Raw genomic sequence first — 19,636 nt, forward strand, 5'->3', positions numbered from 1 at the left:
TCGCATTAGCTAAAATGTCACCAGCCACAATATCCGGACAGTTGTCATTCCCCGCGGAAATGAAGTTCATGTGTCTGTGGAAAATCATTTTCTAAACCGGTGATATAATTGCATAATCCAAACGAGCAAGGTAGTCTTCAACCTGCTGTATAGTGTTACGTGGGTTTTCCCCGCACTGGAGACAATGGAACAAGCATAGGTACAAGAAATCACGAGGAACCTAACAGTTTACATTGTGGAAACATACAGATGTCTACAGCATGAAAATATCTTAAACCACCCGTCAAAGGTTTAGCCTCATCTAAAGCATTCACTATATATTATGCGTGTGTGAGTGTGTGTGCATCAAATTGCTGAAAAAATGTGGAAATATTATGCACGTGAGAGACAGCGTATTTGTGTATATGTGTGTGCGCGCGCGTGTGCGGCGAGTGTGTGGTTACATCGAAGATGAATTTCTCCACTGATTTGTTTGAACCTTATGCAGCTATACTGCACGAGGACCATGCGTCAAATTGCTGAAAAAACCTGCAAATATTATGCATGTGAGAGAGTGTTTTGGTGTAGTTTTGTTAAGGATAGCCAAATCTCACAGAGTTTATCACGTATTGAACTCATGACAACAGTCTTTTCAACCTTACAAATTTCTTTTACAATATATCAGTTCATTGGTATAGTACCTTTAAACAGAATGGAACATTTCGCAAAATCTAGTTTTGAGCAGTTGACTGAAGTACATTTACACTGGTGAGTCTTAAACGTTTGATGGGTAGTATAGTATATTTTGTCATATACAGTTTATGGTTCGCCCAACATGAATGCAACAAAAACAACTTCAACTGCAAAACATGGAAAACATTTTTAATACCATGTTAAAATGTAAGAAAATAAACCTTTGCATATGTTCACTTTCGGAAAGTATTACTCATGACTTGGTATGAAGACACAGCTAAAAACATGGATAAGGTAGCGATGGTGCTAAGGTTATAATCAGTGCGATTCTGACATTTAAAATATACCATTATATAAAGTAGGGGATATTCCATTTTGCGAGCATACCACTAGCGAAAGCCAGTCTATAAGAGAAAAAGTAACATATGTCCGTGTATATGATAGATTTAATACACCTAAATACACGTTTATTATAAATGGAGTCGTGTTTTCGTAGACGACGTCTTGTTTTATGAAATTTCTTACGAGCTCTATAACATTCTGCTCCGACAGAAGTTTACATGTTCGTTCCTTCTTCGAGGATCCTCTGTGTGTTCGTGATCTGAAAGTTTTTCGTGCAGCGTCCGTGAGCATGTGCGCGATCTCGTTAGCGATGTCATTGACAGTTACTGGGTCGGCTTGATCGAGTCTTGCAGTGTGTTTTCTCAGTGAGGTTTTTCAAGTGAGTTAAAGTTTTCTCTTGTAAATTCAATATCCCCTACTATTTGTAATGGTATATGGTGGCTTAAACGATGGTTCGTCATGCTATCAACCACTCGTTTGCTAATAGTCTTGATAAAACCTGAATATTGCCGACTGTTAACATAAAGAAGTACAGTTAAAGTGTTCAAAGGTGCATCGGCACCACTGGGTCTAGCTTCATGTTCACAGGAGACATATTTTTCTCTCATTGCACATAACCAACAAACCTTTTCAGTACATTGAACCATGTTCAACAAGGAAAATGGCAAAAGGACAGACAGACTGGCTCAAACGCATCACCAATCTGAGATCTCGGTACAAAATAAAACTACTTAAGTCCCACAATGGTTTTCACTCTTTGCGTTAAACTATTTAATCCCGGAGATTATTGGGAACAGCACCGATTTGACAAATACGTGATCTGAGTACATTATAACTGTTACCAAACGAAATTCGTAACGAAGTGACAGAGGAGATTCAATGAAAGATGAATGAGAATCACTTACTGGTCCGACTTTCAGTAGGTATCCTACACACGAGCAGAATGCCAAATATACATAACACATACTTCACAATGTGAACTAATCCTGTAAGAGATTAAAAACAATGTTCTCCATTACAGTTACTTGAAGAGCATCACAGTTACATGGTCACCTGACCGCACTTGTCTATACCTTGAAGTGGGACAGTTACATGGTCAGCTGATCACACGTGTCTATGCCTTGTAGTGGAACAGTTACATGGTCAGCTAACCACACGTGTCTATCGTGTAGTGGAACAGTTACATGGTCAGCTGACCACACGTGTCTATCTTGAAGTGAAAGTGACATAATTAGCTGACCACACGTATCTATATCTTCTAGTGGATCAGTTACAATGGTCAGCTGACCACATGTGTCCGTATGTTGTATTTGAACGAATCTTTGTAACAATACACATCCGCAGGTCGTGCTGACCACACGTGACTATACGTTGTAGTTGAGCGTGTCTCCGTAACAATACATATCGTTGCATGATGAGACGATTCAGTATAACATGCACAGTTTGCAGATGATCCAGTCTTTGTAGTCTTGGAAAATCTTCAACTGTGAAATCTCAGTTGTCAAATGATCTCAAATGAATACATGGTGAACGTTAAGGCGTCCATGGTGAGCAGGTCAGTCCATCTTCACTTCAGAAATCCGTGGCACTGTAGCAGCTGTCAGTATTCCACCATTTATTCACATCATGGTATGTGTTTCCGAATCTCTCCAAGTCATGAATTTTCACACAAATATCGCACAACGATGAATCTAAGGTTGACTTCGGATCTGTGATACCATACTGTGATTTCCGTCTCAGTATTTCAGCATATGCCGTATGATTTGAATCTAAATATTTCAAATGATCGGCAAGTTTTTCTGGCGATGAAAAATCGGCTGTGTCGATGTATGTGCCCTTTGGAAGAAGGTTTGCATAGCTCGCCCCACCCCTCACCACGGGGATGACATCCAAACTGTAACTCCGAAACACCTTTTCTGTCAGGTATCCTCGACATAGTGAATTCTCAAACGCCAGATAAAACTTGTATGTCGTTTGTTGAAGATTATTACAACTGTTTGGTCCGGAGTTTTCACACTTGTGGGGTCCACATCCACCATATATATCAACGCTGATGTACTGCTGAAGTTTTTTCACGTAGTCGTCGCGTTTCGACCGGGCATTGCAGTGACTTACCAACCACATGACGGGTTTAGTTTTCCTCTCAGTGATAGCCCGGAAATCTCGAACATCCGCTGCAGGTTTAGGCAGGAGCACGAAATACGGACAGACAATATCCGAGTCATATCTGAAAGTCATCGTCCAATTAAACCTATCATTCCATCGATTGAAGTCCCATGGAGCCTCGTGTGCAAAAAATATCCACATCTGATTGGCTGGTTTTGGTGGCGGTTTATCATCAGTAATCGACAGGACATAAAAGACGACTGCATCGGCTTGAGGAAGAAGTTTATGGTCACCAGATAATCTACAGTTTTGCAATCGGCAGTTTTTCAGACTATCCTTGTACCTTGTTTCAAACGTATGCCATGAAGGCATGTTGTATATGATGATAAGTTTCTCTTCTGTCTTGTTTTGTGTGAAAATGTTTTCAACGCCCGTGAGATTATACCGCGACTTCTGGCGAAAATTGTCATTTGGGAACTGCAAAATCGGGGACAGGAAATATGGGTGGTTGCTCTCACCGTTTGGCCATACAAGAAGAGATGACTTGTTATTTTCGAACCTTGAAATAGAAGAAACCATCCTTGAAACAGAGGCAAGTCGTCGTGGGGGCTTGACGTTTACTCGGAAGACATTTGTGAGCGTGCTCCATATAAAAAGCACAAACAAGACCGCGGATGTACAGAACAATAGACGCTTGTTTCTTCGGCACACCATCTGAAACATAGCGACAAAGAAATTCACTTAATTATATCCAGTGAGTGAGTTTAGTTTTACGCCGCACTCAGCAATATTCCAGCTACATGGAGGCGGTCTGTAAATAATCGAGCCTGGACCAGACAATCCAGTGATCAACAACATGAGCATGGATCTGCGGAATTGGGAACCGATGACATGAGTCAACCAAGTCAGCGAGCCCGATCGCGTTAGTCGCCTCTTACGGCGAGCATAGTCGCCTTTTATGGCAAGCATGGGTTGCTGAAGGTCTATCTACACCGGGACCTTCATGGGTCTATATCCAGTGAGCTGCGATAGCGTTAAGTGTTGCGTACAAGATTAGTGAATAGAGAAGTACATGTATGTGTTGAACTGGCGGATAAGGGTATGGATAGAGTTGCGTAGGAGGTACATGGGTGTAGACGGTTCGAACCATCGACCTTCCGTTCAATTCACAAGACCAAATATTCTGTATGTTTATCCTGAACATGACGAACAAGGATCCAACTTCACATCCTGATGCCGTAGAGTTGGTTAGTGAGTGAGTTTAGTTTTACGCCGCTCTTTGCAATATTCCAGCAAAACCACAGCAACACGACAGCGTTGGCGCCGGAAAGGGGCTTGACACAATGGGGATGGGATGGGGAGTGGACGAACCTGTCTTCGGCATGAAGAGCTAACAATGGTAATGACTTACTTTAAGCTCATTCTTTAAGACGAGCTTAAAGTCAATGTCACCGAATCTAGGCACAGTCGACGAACACAACGGCCATACAACAACCTCATGGAAACGTTAGTCAAAGCGTTACAGCACATATATTTCTGCTTACATTTTTATTTTTGTCACAACTTATTATTTACTAAGGAAGTCCGAGTACGTGCAAGTCGATGTGAGTAGTGTATCTTGTTTATGACAAATTGCCAAGCACAGCGGCAATTAATTAGCAAACGTGTCCACGGCAACCTTAAACTACTTAATCCCAGATTAACTTAGTGAGCTGTGTCAGCACCGGTCTTTATTCTCAGGTACATCCCTTGGTCAAGGGCAGATAAGTAGTTCCATCTCGGCAGGTGCATGTTTACCACCAACTAATAAAATGTCAACTTTTGCTGAGTAAGATTACCTTCATACCATCCTCTTTGTCCAGTAGTAAACGCCATTGCCAAGCTCTGACAGATGTTTGGCTTAGCAGCGGTCACGAGCTGACCATGGCTATACCATAAAGAACATCAAGTCCTGTTAGGTAATCATCTCCTTACCACCTACCTCGTATAGTAAGCCTTGTCAGCATAGGGTAGATAACGCATATGGAAAGCTCCAACATCGGAGAAACTTGATAATGACAATGGCTAGTAGTGTGGGTTATATCCTGTTTTTTTCCATCTCAGGCTCACTTGCTTGAATCAGAGACCATATAATAGATAGTCTCTGCTTGAATAAACCCAAGGAACTCACTGCTCTCTCTTTCCTTATTTCACGGTTCGCTCCCAATACCTGATTCCCGAAAACGAGGCCTGACAGCCCCCTTAGTATATTTAGCTCTGAGGGTTTCCTTAACGGACACCAAGGAGCTGCCTTAACTACAAAACCCAACCAAACCAAACAAACAAACAAAAAAACAACAAAAAAACCCAAACAGCCTAAAACAATCTACGAAATTAAATTTCAATTGTTCTTAGAAATATGGTAGCCTACTGGTTACAGCGTTAAGCGTTGGCTCGTCATGCTGAAGGCCCGGGATGGATTCCCCTCGTGTGAAGCGCTTTTCTCGTGTCCGCCGCCGTGATATTGCTGGAATATTACTACAGGCGACGGTGGTCAGGGGTCAGGGAGTTCGAACCTCCTTAACCCCACTTGCTCCGCCAACGCAAAAAACAACAATCTTGTGGTCATAAGTCATTTCAAAAGGAGCATCCGCAAAAATAATCTACATGGGCGTTCTTGTGGGTAGTTCTACGCTGAGCTCGTTACCATGGTTACAGCAGAGACCATCTATTATACGGCCTCTGGTTACAGGCTTGCCTGTCCGTTTGCTGACAACTCCCCTGCCGTCGACAAGAGTGTGTATAATGTTACGAGTTTTATGGCTCCATTCACAGGTCGTATTGCTTGTTTGATACCACATCCCGCCCTAATCCGGCAGTTGTGGAAAACCCATTCTTATCCCGGCAAATAGTCCACAGTCATCTAACCCTACAACACATATGGTCTTTGATTGAACTAAACGGCACTCGGCATGTCGAAGCCGTATCTAAGAAGACCAACGCTCGCGACCTCGCTTCCTCCAACGAGAAAGGTTGCACCGCGCCAGTTTCACGGGACCCACGACTGTGACGTGATAACGCTTAACTCTGGTGTTCCTTACCTGACACCGACACTCGTGCACCGACCCAGGCAGCTTCGGCAAACATGTCATCGCAGTGCTGTTGACATACGTGGTCTTGATGAATAATGTCCGTATTAGCAAGGTTTTACAATATGAGAGCACGGTGCCTGTGGTGCAATCCCCAACGTCTAGGATTAAACAACATAAACACTAAGGAATTTATTTCGGAGCAGGCGGAGAAAGATATGTTATACATGATCTGGGCCATCAATGCTTGTGGCGTAGTGCGTTGTCAGGGCACGTGCGATATGTAAAATCTCGTCCGGAGTAAATAAGGAGAACTGAAGAGTTTTCAATAGTGTTTGCACCGTGCCATGGGCATCTGTAAGTCCATACTACCGTGGCTACCGAGACATATGTGCGATACGGACATCAACAATCACTTCCATATGTAATGCCGAAATTGATCTATACCTGAATTTGACGGTAAGAGTGAATTATCGACTGAAAGTACCTGCGTCATGTTGTGCATGAGCAATCGTGTGACCAGATTGTCCGTTTGCAGGCTGCCGGCTCAATACAGCCCAGGATCAGGTATTAGTTTAGAAACACACATTTACTCTGCACATAGAACTAGGGGTAATGAAACTGAAAGTCGAAGACCCGTGCTCAATTTTCACACATGGGTAAAATGTGTGAAACCCATTTCTAGTTTCACCTGTATTTGTTTCCCTGTTCCAACTACTGCGCTTACTCTGAAAGATGCTAACAAAATCAACGACTACAAGATGCGCATTATCTGTGTTCTGTTGTAAACAGGCTACAGCTGAGATGAACTAGGAACACCGAAACTTGTATTCATAGGACTTCCGGTAATCCGCGCCTTTTGGTCATGATTTATTTGTGAAGGATACGACAGGATCAAAGGGCAGTCGTTGTTACAGCTTACAAACAAAGCACAAGTGTTTCCATGGCTTCAGTTCAGGACTAGTTCTAGTTGCATTGTTCGAACAATTACGTATTGTTGTTAAACGCATTTTACCGATTGACTGATAATACAGCTTGTTCAGCTCGACCTGAGCTACACATATGCATGACCCGCGAGGCCACAAGGCACAAACGGAATGTCCAGTAAGCATTAAATAGGGGAGCAGAGGTTGCTTCTCGTTGCCTACAAGCTCGTGTTGGAACATAAAACGGTCTGTGGCTACGTTTTCAAACAAAGTTAGGACATTGCTGACGATTTCTCGACACTGAAGTGTCAAACGTCGACCTTGTCGCGGTCGTTCAGACATTTTGGTGCACCCCTCACAATAATAGACCATACCAGTTGTGACACGGTCATGCAATGCATTGGTACTCACTTGATCAGGTCAAGCGGGACACAGACTTGTGATATAGCAGGGAACCCTTTCTAACTGTTACCTTAACTGGCTAATGATAGAATGGGCGGGACCTGAGGTGCACATAGCACTGAACAGTATTTGACACTATGTTGTTTTTGTTTGTTTGTTTTGTTAAAGTGATTAATGTTGACTCTTTTTTTCAGAGAATTCACTTAGATGGGAAGGTGTAGTGCTATCTGTGTGACGTAATGCCATGTGACTCGGGTAACGGTATTGTGGCTGGATGCCCGGTTCTTGTGTTTACGACTGGAAAATCGTGCTGTTTTAGTGAGTGAGTGAGTGAGTGAGTGACTTACGTTTAACGCCGCTTGTAGCAATATTCCAGCAATGCCACGGCGGGGGACACCTGAAGTGGGCTTCACACACGTTGTACCCATGTGGTGAATCGAGCTCTTCAACCATTAGAGTTACATAATGGAGTTTTGGAAGATGTTCGACGCATTAACACCTAAGACATCCTTATTCTTGCAAGACAAAAGCTATCGCAAAATATAACAACTTTCATACTTGAAACTATTAAGGATGTAGCTACCATATAATCTCACTATCACTATAGAGAGAAAGAGGTAGGAGCGGTCGTCTCAAAAGCAAAACCTGGACGGGTGAAGCAGACAATTGTTGGGGTCGGACTGGGGGTATATAATCAAGTCTGAACCAGCGCTCGAAATAATCGCCGGCCCGGAGGCCCAGCGCCAGTTGTTATCGTAAGGGGCCGACAGTTTCAAATATCTGCAGGCCCTTGTGGCCTTCAGTAATTATCCGTCTTTATATCAGCTGGAATCCTTCCTGTACGACCCATCATGTTACAATAACATACAGGTTCATTTCCTGGTATTTCAGACCTTTGCGCATAGGAATGACAAATTCTCCCTAGCTGTCATAGGTTTCGCTAACTGATTTTGTAGAAACAGTGTGCAATTGTCACAATAGCTACTGTAGTCTATTTTAATTTTATCGGTTTTTATCGACGTTGGTGGACAACGGCCAAATTAAAGCATTGCACACACTGGTCTGAACCAGACAATCCAGTGGTCAACACCATGAGCATCCTTGTACGTAATTAGGATACGGAGGAAAGTGTCAACCAACTCAGCGAGCCCGAGGAGCACCCTCACAGGAACGCTATCACCACATAACCCACTCCCCCCCCCCCCCCCCAATGTTACCTCCACAATCACACTGGATACGGTGCACCACCCTTTAAACGCCCCTCCCTAACCCCCATCCTAACCCCCTTTCCCCATTCCCCCAACACACACACACACACTCTCTCTCTCTTTCTCTCTCCCTCTCTCCTTTTGTTGTATCTTCCTACGCTAGGAGAAAGAAATATTTTTCTAATTCGAATCTCACAAGAAAAATATTATACATATCACCCGCTGTGTAATGCAGCTCAATAATTCACTCACTCACATCTGCATACATAATTGTACCATTGGTGGTGCACTGATCCAAACGCTCATTAAATCGACATTAATTGTACAGTTGACTGAAAACATAACACTGTGACAGCTGTCAAGGTAGTAACTGTGAAACAGGTATATCATTAATAAAGATACAAGTGATGAGGTATCCTAGCAACAGTATCACGAGATAACAACAGGTGAGCGGTTGTAACATGTCCTAACAGCAATAACATCGGTAACAGTGACAAGACTGGAAATTGGATTTAAAACAGTTTGTATCAATACGTCATAGAATCATGTCACGTGTGCTGAACAATACAGCAATATGTCTGTTTCCATTTACATCTCAGTTGAAACACAGTTTTAAGAACGATGCTCGTAAATTGTCCACATTATTTGCTATATTACACAAGAGATTCACTGAGTAGTGATTAACATTGGATAGGCCTGGGGGATATTTTAATTTTGATTTAAACATATCTTTTCAAGAAAATGGATTGGTTACAAGCTATTCCAACTTTGAGACACCCGCTCCTATTTACAGTGCTTACATGCAAAAGAAAAGCAAAGTGTATGTACAGGGATAGAAAGGTATATACAATAATACATTCAAATGAAAGTAATACGTTGAATACACGAATTATTTAGATCATAAACATATCAAAGTTGATGAACCGTTTGGAGTTTGATATATATCTTTGAACTTCTTTAAAAATCTGTTTATTGTCATTGTACATAAGATCTGCACTGCCAGTACCTCTAGGTTTATTTGTGCTCTAATGCTACAAATTTTGCCAACATTTTGAAACATTTCCCGTCTGATATTACAATACAAAGAACATTCCATGAAATAATGAGAATTTTCACAGGTAAACTTCCAAGTACATTCTGTGTTCTCAATGAGATCGATCCTACACAGATCACCATTTAATCTACTATTTGAATATCTTAGCTGGGTATGAATTACATTGAGTTTTCTATTACCACACGAGAAATATTCTGTTGCTTCTGGCTTACGCGAGCTTACAGGCGATGTCAAACTTTTAAGGGAATCTGATTCTCTAACATATTAGGGGAGATAATTCCACAGTTGTGAAGATGAAGGGAAGAACGATTGGGTGTAGAGACTTGTGCAGGAATAGGACAGGGAAATATCACATATGTTTCTATATTTTGTCCTGGATTCACAGTGTGGGGTATGAGATCACAAAGGTAGGATGGAGCAGTTTTGTTGTAGATATTACAGAATAAAGTTTAAGATATCTTCTTCTCTCTTTTAACTACTGCTAACCTGTTTCATTAATTACAGTATCTCTGGAAGCATGTTTTGGTAAACCAGTAACCATCCTGGCGGCCTCAAACTGAACTTTTTCAATTTTATCGGTTAAATCTATCAAACAACCATCCCACAATTCACAGGCATATTCATGATTTGGTCTTATGAATACAATACAGATCTTATCTTGGCTGTCTCTGTTCAACATGAACTTTCTCATTGTTGAAACCATCAAGGACGTTCTTCTTACGATGTCATCAATATGGGTATTCCATTTACAATCAGGAGGAAATGTTACTCCAAGATGTTTATGAAATATTTCCAACCTGTGTAATTTAGTGAAATCCCTAATATGGAAGTCGCGGTGGCTGAGTGGGCTAGGCGGCTGACTTTGTGTGCTGGCGTTTACGTGCTTGACTCTGAGGGTGCGGGTTCGAATTGTAGAATTGTAGAATTGTATTTTTATTCTTAAGACTGAAAAGTACAGCCTCTGTTTTGTGGGGATTGTATGTCACAAGCCTACGATTTCCCCAGCACCACAGTAAGTTCTTATTAAGTGTATCTGGGCCTGTGATTTATGGATGAAAATCCCATTGATGTATCATCTGTGCACAAGCGTGCAGCACAATCTAGTTCATCGGCAATTTCATTAACATATACCTTTGGGAATGACAGCATGTAGATTTTGTTCCTTCCTTTATTACTGAATTTCCCCACAGGTTAAATGCGCCCAGGAAGGAGGGTGGCACGGCAGTATCGCCAACAGCCATAAATACTACAAGTATATTCTCTGTTTAAGACAGTTTTCCAAACCCCAAACTGAATTTTACCTCTCTGTTACAACCATAAATAAATTCAGAACTGCTCTTGCACAGTTCTGCTGCAGGTCACATAAACTAGCCATTGAAACTGGCAGATATTCTGATATCGCAAGGCATGAAAGACTAAGTAATGTCTGTAAGACTGGATACGTCGACAGTGAATATTACTTCCTGCTGACTTGTGCAACTTACGATGACCTCCGCCAAAGATACATCATACCCCTTAAATATTCTGAATTCCCAACTATGGCAAAGTCCAAAATAGTCATGTCCTCCCAACATGAATCGGGTATTAGAAACTTGGCCTGCTACAGTTTCCATGCCTCAAACCTTCGTAAAAAGAGTGATTTAGTATATCCTCCATGCTGCACAGGTAACAGCTGATATGGTCTGTTACCCCGTACCTACCTCGTTGTGTAAAACTATGCATCATTGATCACGGAATGGTATATATATATATATATCCCATGCCTGGACAACATCTGTATAAATATTCTATGAATGTCGATTTTATGCATTTGTCGTACTTGCAGTCTGCCAAAGGCCTTAGAAACACCATAAAACACCATACAATAGTCTTCACGTCTATCTAGAGCTGAGCAAATATTGTTATATATTGTTATATATATTATTATACGTTGTTTTGTATATACCTGTACTTTAGGTCGTAATGGCGGAATAGAGTTGATAGATCCTGATTCTTTGATTAGCCCTCACAGAACTTTCCAAAATGAAGGTTTTCTGTCTCTGCTCATCTCAGATATAAACTCATCAAGGTACGAAAAATAATGTTCCTTTGCATAACACTTCATGTTATGAACTTCATTTCGTTGTTTACGGTATGCCAATTTATCCTCATATCTGTTAGTTAATTTTGCCTTTTTTCTTAACTTAACGTTTTCTTGATTCACGTCGTATTTCCGAATTGTACCAAGGTTTGTCACTGGGTCTAATCATTACATTTCTGGATGGAATACATTCCTTAATATACCTTCCTAGGTGATTATAGAATACATATATTGTCTCATCAATACCAGTAGTGTTTGCTATCACATGATTCCAACCAGTATTGGTTATATATTTAGTCAGTAACTCATGGTCGCCATTACACGATGCATTTCTGCTATAACATACAGACAGAGAAATAGCTGTGTTAATGGCGACAAATGTGCTCCTGTGATCACTTATGTAGTTATGTCACTACTGAAATCGATCACGCCACTGTCAAACACGTCAACATCGTTACTAATTAATACGGGACGTAATAAAGTTCGGCTTATTCTACTAACACGTGTAGGGTCCTTACTAACATTATGAAATGCCTTTCTGTTAATAATTTCTCTTAAATGTGAAATTTTACCTGACAAGGGGTCTTCATTCAGATCACCGATAAGCATTTTTTAAATGTAAGGTCTAATGAATTTTCTATTGACCCTTCTAGTCGCTCCCAAAAAGTCGCGTTTATGCCGGGGGTCTGTAAGCTGCACAAAGCATGATCGATTTCTGACCTAAATATATTTCTCACCAGATTGCTTTATCCATAGTGTTTTCCAAATCAAAGCGTCCTTTAAAACTCAAAACATTTTTCACATGGATCATGACACCTCCACCGAAAGCATTTCTATCTTTACGTAAAAACTTTGTGAAAACTATTCCATGTTACATTTGTGCTGCTGATACAGTTCAGTAACCTTTCCATGTTACATTTGTGCGACTGATACAGTTCAGTAACCATTCCACGTTACATTTGAGCTACTGATACAGTTACGTAACCATTCCACGTTACATTTGTGCTACTGATACAGTTCAGTAACCATTCCACGTTACATTTGTGCTGCTGATACAGTTCAGTAACCATTCCACGTTACATTTGTGCTGCTGATACAGTTAAGTAACCATTCCATGTTACATTTGTGCTGCTGATACAGTTCAGTAATCATTCAATGTTACGTTTGTGCTACTGATACAGTTCAGTAACCATTCCACGTTACATTTGTGCTACTGATACAGTTAAGTAACCATTCCACGTTACATTTGTGCTACTGATACAGTTCAGTAACCTTTCCATGCTACATTTGTGCTGCTGATGCAGTTCAGTAACCATTCTACGTTACATTTGTGCTACTGATACAGTTCAGTAACCATTCCACGTTACATTTGTGCTGCTGATACAGTTCAGTAACCATTCCGTGTTACATTTGTGCTACTGATACAGTTAAGGAATCATTCCACGTTACATTTGTGCTACTGATACAGTTCAGTAACCATTCCACGTTACATTTGTGCTGCTGATACAGTTCAGTAACCATTCCACGTTACATTTGTGCTACTGATACAGTTCAGTAACCTTTCCATGTTACATTTGTGCTGCTGATACAGTTCAGTAACCATTGTACGTTACATTTGTGCTACTGATACAGTTCAGTAACCATTCCGTGTTACATTTGTGCTGCTGATACAGTTCAGTAACCATTCCACGTTACATTTGTGCTGCTGATACAGTTCAGTAACCATTCCACGTTACATTTGTGCTACTGATACAGTTAAGTAACCATTCCGTGTTACATTTGTGCTACTGATACAGTTCAGTAACCTTTCCATGTTACATTTGTGCTGCTGATGCAGTTCAGTAACCATTCTACGTTACATTTGTGCTACTGATACAGTTCAGTAACCATTCCACGTTACATTTGTGCTGCTGATACAGTTCAGTAACCATTCCACGTTACATTTGTGCTGCTGATACAGTTAAGGAATCATTCCACGTTACATTTGTGCTACTGATACAGTTCAGTAACCATTCCGTGTTACATTTGTGCTGCTGATACAGTTCAGTAACCATTCCACGTTACATTTGTGCTACTGATACAGTTCAGTAACCTTTCCATGTTACATTTGTGCTGCTGATACAGTTCAGTAACCTTTCCATGTTACATTTGAGCGACTGATACAGTTCAGTAACCATTCCACGTTACATTTGAGCTACTGATACAGTTACGTAACCATTCCACGTTACATTTGTGCTACTGATACAGTTCAGTAACCATTCCACGTTACATTTGTGCTGCTGATGCAGTTCAGTAACCATTCCACGTTACATTTGTGCTGCTGATACAGTTAAGGAATCATTCCACGTTACATTTGTGCTACTGATACAGTTCAGTAACCATTCCGTGTTACATTTGTGCTGCTGATACAGTTCAGTAACCATTCCACGTTACATTTGTGCTGCTGATACAGTTCAGGAACCATTCTACGTTACATTTGTGCTGCTGATACAGTTAAATAAGAGCGTCTCAGTGCCACAAATAATTTGGCTTTCAGATAAGCATTCATTGAAGTAAGCTAGCTTGTGCCTCACACTTCTCGTTTTGAGGTGAAGAATTTGTAAAGTCTTGTCTAATGATTGGGTTACAGCATTATAGGGCCAAGTCTGTATCACCGGAGAGCAAAGTAATATAAATATATAACTATATATAATCAGCACGTTGGTGTTACCTAACACAGAGGATGGCACACATAATACAATCCACGCCTTACACTCCAATCTGGATATTGACAATGATCAGTTGAAAAGTCTCAGAAAATAACCTAATAGATCCATATGTGATCGTTGAACGTTTGAGCTTGCTCGATGTGTGGTTCCATGAAATCTCCTGATAGCAATTCTATATTTTAATCTCAGGTCGTGATACTTTTCACAATTTAAACAGGACGTGGACCTCGTCCTCCATAACACTGAGATCACATTGCGAACAGAGTGGTTTATGTACTTGTTCATTTACGTTTTTACGTAAGTTAACATTGAAATCATGACGAGATATTCTTCAAGTACATAAGACTCTAAACAAAGACCTATCCGAGAGAAACATGATATAGTTTTCCTGTAACAAGGACTTTATACTACTGTGATTACATAGATAGTGCAGAGATAATATATAACTCTGCCGTTGTTTGGAAATAGTTGTAAACATGATAGAATCACCAACATTTTGGGAAAACCAAACGTGCGTAAAACCTGTGTAAAATAACAAATTTCTGAGACTTGACACTCAGTTTTGCTTTCCAGCATCATCTAATGTTTTTTCACATTATATAGCAACCAAGAGCGGTCTTGCACCTTGTTAAGGACAACCAAAGGCGGTTTCGCGCCTTGTAAAGGACAACCAAGAGCGATCTCGCATCTTGTTCGGGAAAAACAAAGAGCGGTCTTGCACCTTGTTAAGGACAACCAAGAGCGGCCGTGCACCTTTTTAAGGACAGCCAAGAGTGGCCATGCACCTTGTTAAGGACAGCCAAGAGTGGCCGTGCACCTTGTTAAGGACAGCCAAGAGCGGCCGTGCACCTTGTTAAGGGCAGCCAAGAGTGGCCGTGCACCTTGTTAAGGACAGCCAAGAGTGGCCGTGCACCTTGTTAAGGACAGCCAAGAGCGGCCGTGCACCTTGTTAAGGGCAGCCAAGAGTGGCCGTGCACCTTGTTAAGGACAGCCAAGAGTGGCCGTGCACCTTGTTAAGGACAGCCAAGAGCGGCCATGCACCTTGTTAAGGACAGCCAAGAGTGGCCGTGCACCTTGTTAAGGACAGCCAAGAGTGGCCATGCATCTTGTTAAGGACAGCCAAGAGTGGCCATGCACCTTGTTAAACACAGCCAAGAGTGGCCATGCACCTTGTTAAGGACAGCCAAGAGTGGCCGTGCACCTTGTTAAGGACAGCCAAGAGTGGCCATGCACCTTGTTAAGGACAGCCAAGAGTGGCCGTGCACCTTGTTAAGGACAGCCAAGAGTGGCCATGCACCTTGTTAAGGACAGCCAAGAGTGGCCGTGCACCTTGTTAAGGACAGCCAAGAGTGGCCATGCACCTTGTTAAGGACAGCCAAGAGTGGCCGTGCACCTTGTTAAGGACAGCCAAGAGTGGCCATGCACCTTGTTAAGGACAGCCAAGAGTGGCCGTGCACCTTGTTAAGGACAGCCAAGAGTGGCCATGCACCTTGTTAAGGACAGCCAAGAGTGGCCGTGCACCTTGTTAAGGACAGCCAAGAGTGGCCATGCACCTTGTTAAGGACAGCCAAGAGTGGCCGTGCACCTTGTTAAGGACAGCCAAGAGTGGCCATGCACCTTGTTAAGGACAGCCAAGAGCGGCCGTGCACCTTGTTAAGGACAGCCAAGAGTGGCCATGCACCTTGTTAAGGACAGCCAAGAGTGGCCATGCACCTTGTTAAACACAGCCAAGAGTGGCCATGCACCTTGTTAAGGACAGCCAAGAGTGGCCGTGCACCTTGTTAAGGACAGCCAAGAGTGGCCATGCACCTTGTTAAGGACAGCCAAGAGCGGCCGTGCACCTTTTCAATGACAGCCAAGAGTGGCCATGCACCTTGTTAAGGACAGCCAAGAGCGGCCATGCACCTTGTTAAGGACATCCCAAAGCAGCTATGCCCCTTGTTAGGGATTTCTTGGAAGGGTCACGCACCCGGATATTTATCTTATACCTATCAATAATATGGACCATGTTGTACATGCTGGCTGTAGGCACGTGTCCAAACTGACCACCAGCGCCGAAAATGCATATCAGCATCAACCCAAGGGCCGAAAATCCATAACAGCCGTATTGTAAAGCTACTAAACTAGAAAGGAATGAATACATGCAAACACCGGATTTCAAAATGACAGTTTTCCTTTCGCCAGCTGGTCAGGCCCACAGGCTGATATAGTAGTCTCGTCCTGATATCACTGACACAGGAATAACTGCCATGCAACAATCACTTAATATTAAACCATTTTATGTTAGAGCGACCTCATTTCGTTATCCAAAAGAGCGGTCCTTTTCATGCCAATGTAAACGCGACAGTGAGCGAGTCTGGTTTTATGCCGCTTTCAGCAATATTCCAGCGATATCATGGCAGAGTGTCACAAGAAACGGACTCACACGTTGTACCCATGTGGGGAATCGAACCCGAGTCTTCGGCGAGACCAGCGAAACCTTCAATCACCCGTCGTCTAAAATGTATGGAAGCCATTTTGACGTTGTCATGGCAACGTGGATATTCGCCCTTTCCGTGATAACGTTTAAAGGTCATCCCATATCCGATCCCATTGGGATATTTCATATGCACCGTCAGCTAGGCTTAGGATGAAGTGTTTGAACAAACTGAACAAAATACTACAACTGTGTTGGTTCATGTTCACCAATCACCCTTACGCGTTTTGAACGAATGATGTCATTTGATACAAAGCAAACGGGGAGACCCGTGAAGATCCGGGGTAGAATAGGTCTTCAGCAACCCACACAATGATGGTCGTAAGAGGCGACTAACGGGATCGGGTGGACAACTTGCTGTCTTGGTTGACACATGTTATCGGTTCCTAATTGCGGAGAACGGTGTTCATGCTGTTGATCAATGGATTAGCTTGTCCAACACGATTATATACAGACCGCCACCATACAGCTGGATTATTGCTGGGTGCGGCGTAAAACTAAACTCACTCACAAACGAGGAAGGTGGTAATGACAGTTCTAAATTGCACAGTTGGCGTTTTAAACGACCACAGGCTTCAACATGATGTCGTATAAATGATAAATGAACTTGACATGCATACAATTGATATGCAAACTAACATCGGACACACGATTATGGCAAATCAGCTAGACAACTAAATTCAGATTGCACAGCTGGTGTACCTGACGATTTAGGAACGCTACAGCTTGACAATGGAGGTGGTTCGAAAACCAGTTGGTTAAAGCACGTAATATTCCCGACTGGCTGCTACATGTGATGTTGTGTTCTTAGTAATCTAGAAATATACACAAGAACTTAGATTCTCATAATTGAATGGGCCCCGATTTTAACCCTATTGATCTTGAATCGTGTAAGAGAAGCACATGACAATGCATATTTAACATTCACAGATAAAACATAAAATATTCCAGGGCCAGACATGTTTTTGTATGAAAGTGATTATTTTGTTTGGATTTTAAAAAAAAAATAACAACTGTCAACATAAAATCCTGTCATGTTGTCGTTTTGAGTCAAAGCATCATACGGGTCAGAAAAACCTCGTGGTTTTCCATCGTGGATACCACAACAAGATTTGTGAACGTGTTGGAAACCATTGCTCAAGTTAAATGTGTGCTTAATCACGTTCTTTGTGTATATTATTGATTTCCATGGTCTGTATAGAATGTTTCTGGGTCGGCATGAAAAACAGGACCTGACATCTGTTACCGTATGCCTGTTCACTCACTTTCGAAAAATCAGATCAGCGCTCATATACCTCGATAATAAAGACCCAAAACTGCATTTAACTCGAAAAACAACCCCAGAGATTCAGAACGTTTGCATGACAAACAGCGTTGTCAAAACGGCATGGTTCCGGGCCATGACCAAAGCAATGGAATTCCACTGTCTGCCGTAAAACATTCATAACGAGCCCAGTTTATGTCCAATTTAACCACGCGTGGTACGGAACAACGACCAAGGCTTCTAACCCCTGTCTGATCTTGTGTTTTTAAATTACAGGCGACAGGTGTAAATGGTACAAAGATTTCCTGACCACTGGTCAAGGTACGTTTACGCTGTCACCCGACGCAATACGTGGAGAGCGTTCTTTGTTTGCACACCTTTAGTGTGATGTCCATTTCTGGCCTCCTACCACGTGACATAGTGACATAGTGCCAAAAGAGGCGGAAAGCGTCAATCCATTCAGTTGTTTACACTGTTAACAATTCATCATGACCCGTCAAAACCACCATAGTAAACAATCTCTCCGGAAAGAAACATCCCTTTAGCCTATCCTTAAATGATAGTACATGATGTAACAAATTGTATATTCAGGGGGTTACACCCACCCACACCAGATTAATTAATCTGTCAAGGCCAAGCGCGGGTTGTGCAAAGTACTCACAGTTATTCCGGAGTGATGTTATACCTCAGGTGACCACCATGCCCCCTAACTGTCCGAGATACAAATGTACTTCAGTGTCGACACAGCGAAAGCCGGATACAGAATAACAACTTCACTATGTTGAATGATGGCGTTATGCTATCTCCGTCACGTGACCTCTCGCTCGCTCAGTTGACGCTCGCCCAAAGCAGTTAACATGCAGTCGCTCAACTACAGGATGTCCTTCTTCCGGCTTACATTGTAAAACAAAAAATCGAAATGAAGCAAGTCTAGATTTTCCTCAGTCTCACTATCCTCAGTCTCTCAATGGGGATACATTTAAAAAAAAATATGACGTCTTGCAAAATATTATAATGTCGGAGACTAAACGTTTACTGGAGTTTATGCCACTTTCAACAATGTATATATTGTTTGAAGATGGAGATGTTAGTCATGAGGTGCACGATGATGATGATGATGATGATGATGATGATCGCAATACGGCAAATTCAAATGCAATAACTGATGCAGCCATTATGGAGGAGAGGCAGCGATGTCATTGGAGAGTTCCTTCTTTTTGGGTTTAAAGTTGTCGCCAGATCGACATACTTAAAATAACTTCAATCGACACACATCCGGGGTAAGTCAGTTAAATCGGAAGGTTTGCCGATTTGCCGGAAAACCCGCAGA

At 42.0% G+C, this 19,636-nt stretch overlaps 1 protein-coding gene across 2 annotated transcripts; it reads right to left on the reverse strand.

Moving 5' to 3' along the window:
- Window positions 1-847: 847 nt before the first annotated feature.
- On the reverse strand, window positions 848-19,094 carry LOC137268172 (alpha-(1,3)-fucosyltransferase C-like). Of its 2 annotated transcripts, none has more exons than XM_067802705.1 (2): window positions 18,968-19,094; window positions 848-3,834 (listed from the first exon to the last, which is right to left on the reverse strand). In XM_067802705.1, the coding sequence occupies exon 2, from the start codon at window positions 3,832-3,834 to the stop codon at window positions 2,587-2,589; it is 1,248 nt and encodes a 415-aa protein (XP_067658806.1). In that variant the 5' UTR covers window positions 18,968-19,094; the 3' UTR covers window positions 848-2,586. The 2 variants fall into 2 exon arrangements, with proteins under 2 accessions (XP_067658806.1, XP_067658805.1); XM_067802704.1 differs by lacking the exon at window positions 18,968-19,094 and adding an exon at window positions 6,201-6,274.
- Between the last annotated feature and the right edge of the window lie 542 nt (window positions 19,095-19,636).

This window comes from Haliotis asinina, chromosome 16, assembly GCF_037392515.1.
Source record: "Haliotis asinina isolate JCU_RB_2024 chromosome 16, JCU_Hal_asi_v2, whole genome shotgun sequence".
Taxonomy (NCBI): Eukaryota; Metazoa; Mollusca; class Gastropoda; order Lepetellida; family Haliotidae; genus Haliotis; species Haliotis asinina.